Consider the following 5,645-nt stretch of genomic DNA (forward strand, 5'->3'; position numbering starts at 1 on the left):
GTTATGTAGAGTAATGGAATACTAATGAAATAATAATCACAATATGATTATAATAATAAGAATTATAATAATTATAATGGTAATAATGTTGAATTGAGGTGTGTACGAATTAAAACAAAAATAGGTAGCATGTAGTCTGGCATTTTAGACATCAAACTGAAGTCATCACTCTGAGATGACTCCAGTTTATGTCATCAATTTCAAAGTGACAGATGAACTTACTCCAGTTTATTTTGATGGCTGTGCAGAGAGTGTGCCGCGGGCACGCACGCCCCAATGACCCGGTCTGTCTGGAGTCTAACCGTTGACACAAATATTGTGATGATGAGGAAGATGATGAAGATGATTTGGAGAATAGCCTGCTTGTTCGACGCTCAAACAAGAACGCCGCGGGGAAATATGGAACGTTGTGCGAATCTTTTGGGCTTCATAAGCGAACTGTCACTCAGGGGTCGCGCCGCCTGCATGCGCTCGCTCGCTCTGGAGGAAAAAAGGCTGCGTGCGCGTGATCGCGAACTCGGGCGTGCCACGACCAGCTGAGGAGGTGTACCGCATAAGCACGGAGAAAAAGATGCTCGAAGGAGAAAGGTCTATGTTGCCAACATTTACAACCACTATATAAATGCATAAAATACACATTTTAAAAATTGATTACGGGCTTCTCTCTCTCTCTCAGCAGGGAGCAACCGCAGATTGCCTTTAATGACAAAAAAGGGGCACCGCCACTAATTTGCCAGGGCGCTCCAGAACCGATATTAATATGGGAGGTGGAGTAATGAGTGTCGCCAAATTTGCCGCGATTAAACCGTTGACACGGAACAAGTAGCGCAGTCTGAGTCTTTGTTTTCAAGCCGCTGCAGCTGCAGGTGTCGCACGCTGTATCGCGTGGCCATGCACTGAGCAGACCGCTTGAGAGCATCCGATTCGGTCGCTCTTCATTCCTGAGGTGCTGAAAACGCTGCCTGGTATATTTGGGCACGCTATAGCTACCCCTCCCCCGCCGCTCGGTACCGACACCATCACACTCACAGCCGTGGAAAGAGAGGAGAAGGATGGGGTGAAACGAGAATGGGAGGGGTGCTAGATGTGAGGTAGGAAAGGGTGGGAGTCAGTGAAAGAGAGCGAGAGAGAGAGAGGGAGAGAGAGAGAGAGGGAGCGAGCGCGCGCGAGAGATATGCAGCACCAGTGGAAGGGAAACACACCCGTCAGCGGCGCGCAGAGAGAGAGAGAAGGAAAAAAAGACTTCACGGACAAAGGAAATATGGACGCGACTGAGAGGTATCCATGCACACTAAAGTCGGAACGGATATCTTTCACGTATTGCACATAAATGGGAAACCTCTCGGTTTACTTTGATGCTGTGGTCGGAGGTAATTTTCTGCAAATTAAAGAAGACGGGAAGCTGTATTTAATCCGTCTGCGGATCCGATGATCTTGCAATGGCTTTTGCCGGTAAATGTAACTGCATAGAAATTAATGTGCCTCTTTCTTTTTTGGTACTGCTATTATTTTGTGGCCTTGCTTTTGGAGAGATACAATTTTCAGTTGTAGAGGAACTGGAAAATGGGGCAGTTGTACGTGACATCACACAGGATTTGGGTTTGGATATCCGAAAGCTCTCCACCCGAAAGATTAAGGTAACCTCTACCAACGGTAAGAGGTATATTGATGTTAATAAGAGCGGAAGATTATTTGTCAATGACAGAATCGACAGAGAGGCATTGTGCGATTCGAGCAGTTCTTGTCGTTTGGATTTCGAAGTGCTTCTTGAAAATCCGTCTGAGGAACACAATGTCGAGGTGGACATACTGGACGCGAATGACAATGCGCCGCAATTCCCCAGGGACGAATACCAGTTAGAAATTACAGAATCGGCGTTGCCGGGATCTCGTTTCCCCATCGAGCACGCCCAAGACCCTGATGTGGGTTCAAACTCGGTTCGACAGTATCGCCTCAGCCCAAACGAGCACTTTGCTCTCGATTCCAACAAGCCATCCCTCAACAGCAAGCACATCGAGCTCGTGCTCAAAAAGCCGCTGGATCGCGAGCAAACGCCTTACCACGAGTTAATATTGACAGCCTCAGATGGTGGCTCTCCGGCCTTGACAGGTACCGCCAAAATTAACGTCCGTGTTCTAGATTCGAATGACAACGTGCCTGTGTTTGACAGTTCCGTGTATAAAGTCAAGCTGCTCGAGAACTCGCCTAAGGACACGTTAGTGATCAAGCTCAATGCCACGGACCTCGACGAGGGCACAAATGGCGAGGTGTTCTACTCGTTTAGCAGCTACACCCCTGAGAGGGTCAGACAGATGTTCTCCATGGACACCAACACGGGGGAGATCCGTGTCAAGAGCAACGTGGACTATGAGGACACCACCTCCTATGAGATGTACATCCAGGCCATGGACAAGGGGCCTGCTGCCGTAGCAGCCCACTGCAAAGTGGTGGTGGAGGTGGTGGACGTCAACGACAACGTCCCCGAGATCGTCCTCTCGTCGCTGTCCAGCCCCGTGCGCGAGGACGCCCGCGCCGACACCGTGGTGGCGCTGATCAGCGTGACGGACCGCGACTCGGGCCCCAACAAGCAGGTGAGCCTGGAGATCCAGCCCGGCCTGCCGTTCAAGATCAAGTCCTTCCGCAACTACTACACCCTGGTGACGTCCGCCTTCCTGGACCGCGAGACCACGGCGGCGTACAACGTGACGCTGAGCGCCACCGACGGGGGCACGCCGCCCCTCTCCTCGCAGAAGACCATCCAGGTGGACGTGGCCGACGTCAACGACAACCCGCCCCGATTCGAGCAGACCTCCTACACGGTCTACGTGCCCGAGAACAACGCCCCGGGCGCCTCCCTCTGCACCGTCAAGGCCATGGACTCGGACGTCAACGAGAACGCCCGCATCACCTACACGGTCCTCAACGACAACAACCACGGCATCCCCGTCACCTCCTACGTGTCCATCAAGCCGGACACGGGCGTGGCCTACGCCCTGCGCTCCTTCGACTACGAGTCGCTGCGCGAGTTCCACTTCCAGGTCAAGGCGCAGGACGGCGGCATCCCGCCGCTGAGCCGCGTGGCCACCGTCTACATCTACGTGATGGACCAGAACGACCACACGCCGGAGATCATCAACCCGCCGGCCAACGGCACGCGCTCCACCGAGACGGTGCCCAAGAACGCCGACCCGGGCGCCCTGGTGACCAAGGTGGTGGCGTACGACGCCGACGCCGGCCCCAACGCCTGGCTCGTCTACGTCCTGGAGCAGGCGTCCGACCTGGACCTGTTCAAGGTGCACGAGCACACGGGCGAGGTGCGGACCACGCGCCGCGTCCTGGAGGACAACTCCACCTCCTTCAGCCTGACCGTGCTGGTGCGCGACCACGGCCTGCCGTCGCGCTCCTCCACCGCCACCATCAACGTGGCCATCCTGGAGGCGCCGCCCAAGGTCATGCCGGACCCCAAGCGCATCGTCCGGCCGCACGGCACGCTGGGCGGGATCTCCAACATCACGCTCTACCTGATCGTGGCGCTGTGCGCCACCACCTTCGTCTTCCTGGTCACCGTGGTGGTGCTGGCCATCGTCCGCTGCCACGCCTACTGCTCCCAGCCCGGCTCCTGCTCCCCGTGCTGCGTCTCGCAGAAGGCGCCCAAGGACGGCGGCTCGGCCACCATCGGGGCGGCCGGCGCCGGGGCCGGAGGAGGAGGAGGCCCCGGTCAGCCCAACAACAACGTGGTGCTCCGGCGCGACCTCAAGGTGGAGCCGCACTACATCGAGGTGCGCGGCAACGGCTCGCTGACCAAGACCTACTGCTACAAGACCTGCCTGACCGCCACGTCCGGCAGCGACACCTTCATGTTCTACAACACGGGCCGGCCCATCAGCGGCACCTGGGGTTCCGAGCGGTTCTTCACTGGCGGTAGCGGCTTTGTGAGGAGGCTGAGTGTGCCCGATGCAGCCCTACAGGTGCGTCCTCTTCTCCCCCAAAAGAGAGCAACTCAGTAGACCAAGTCACAGTTGAGTCAGTCACCACACAGTCAGGTATCCGATTCCTCTGTTTTGGGGGAGAAAAGGAGTATAGTGTGTGTATATGTATACTAATATATACTGTATATATACTGTATATATATATATATATATATATACTGTACACACACATACTCCTTTTCTCCCCCAAAAGAGAACAACTCAGTACCACACAGTCAGACATCTGATTACTCTCTTTTTTGGGAGAAAAGGAGTAGAGTGTTTATATACTATATATAGATACACACACTATACTCCTTTTCTCCCCCAAAAGAGAGCAACTCAGTAGACCAAGTCACAGTTGAGTGACCACCCAGTCAGATATCTGATTCCTTATTCAGACATGTCCACCTGCATTGTGCCTTTTAGAAGTACACAAATTGCTCTCTGTCTACACGAAGTCTGATTTTGAGCGCAGGCTCGGGGCTCAGGAAATGGTTTGGAGATGAAAGGGTGTTTAGTGCTGTCAGTTGTTCACAAAACAGCCTTTTGTGTCAAAAATATTGAGTGCTGTTGACCTACTTCGTATTGCGGTTCCAATTTTTACAGCTAGTAGGTGGGCAGTGCAGATGGGGAACATGGTGCTTTGTGACATGGAGAGATTGTTTTTCATCAGGAAATCGAGGCTATTGTTTGACAGTGTCTGGAAATATCAGAGGAAACCATATGCGGAGTCTGTCACTCTGAGTCATTGTGATTTGAAGGTTTCCACGCCTGTCTAGAGTTCTGTAATGTATTTTTTTACAAAACCCACAAGAAAACCATATTCCTGCTAATATTTCCAGTAAATGTGAAATATGATAATCTTTTAAAGGATTAGATGTTAACCTCTACCAGTTGCTCCTAAACAATGTTGTTGCGAATGTAGGTATTGGCCTTGAGTATTGAGGCAGATGGCAGAAAACACCACCTCCTTGGAAATGTACATTTGAATCATAACAGATTCCATAGACAGTGAGTGTCTGTAAGCCTTGAATATAGACGTGTAAAATCGAATGATTGACCTACATATTACTCTTGGTCAAAGTCATCAATGCAAATAAACTAGACGATGCATATTGATGTCTATTAAAGTCTGTAAATAAGGAACAGATGGATGTAATCAGCGGTATATAAATAATTAAATACAACTCATTTGACAGTAACAAATGTAGGTACTTACTAATATCTCTTATCACCAATGATTACAATCACAGGTTTATGTAGCAGTCAATTAATCTGAATGTGTTCAAACCACAAGCCATGGCTTGTCATTATACCAAGGGAGTAGATTGTACAGGCAGGATAAGGCCAGGATAAGACATTGTTCCTTTATTTTTCCGAAACCTTTTGCTCCTCCTCAATTGAATCCGACCTTGTTGCCTAGGGCCATGGCTGAAGGGACAAAATATCCAACATCATGTTTATCAACCTATAATCTGACTAAGCCAAGCTCAGTAAAAGCAAAAAATTGGAATCTAATCATTTTTCAAAAGGTAGTATTTGAACTTTATCCTCCTGCTGAAGTTATTTATAGTGTATAAATCTGCACAGCCTGTGGGAGTGGATCACCTCTGGGATCAGTGTGCTCATAAACCATGCAAATACTACTACAGGCTCCTGCAAAAAGGTGAAAAA

General features: G+C 50.7%; 1 protein-coding gene across 1 annotated transcript in view; it reads left to right on the plus strand.

The window, feature by feature from the left end:
• Nucleotides 1-1,142: 1,142 nt before the first annotated feature.
• The window catches only part of LOC134080449 (protocadherin alpha-C2-like), a 27,626-nt gene continuing 23,123 nt past the window's right edge, over nt 1,143-5,645 (plus strand). The window contains exon 1 of the mRNA XM_062536891.1: nt 1,143-3,968. Within this exon, the coding sequence (XP_062392875.1) occupies nt 1,440-3,968 (2,529 nt within the window). The 5' untranslated portion in view covers nt 1,143-1,439. The remainder of the gene's footprint in view (nt 3,969-5,645) is intronic.

Source organism: Sardina pilchardus, chromosome 5, assembly GCF_963854185.1.
Source record: "Sardina pilchardus chromosome 5, fSarPil1.1, whole genome shotgun sequence".
In the NCBI taxonomy this organism is placed as follows: domain Eukaryota; kingdom Metazoa; phylum Chordata; class Actinopteri; order Clupeiformes; family Clupeidae; genus Sardina; species Sardina pilchardus.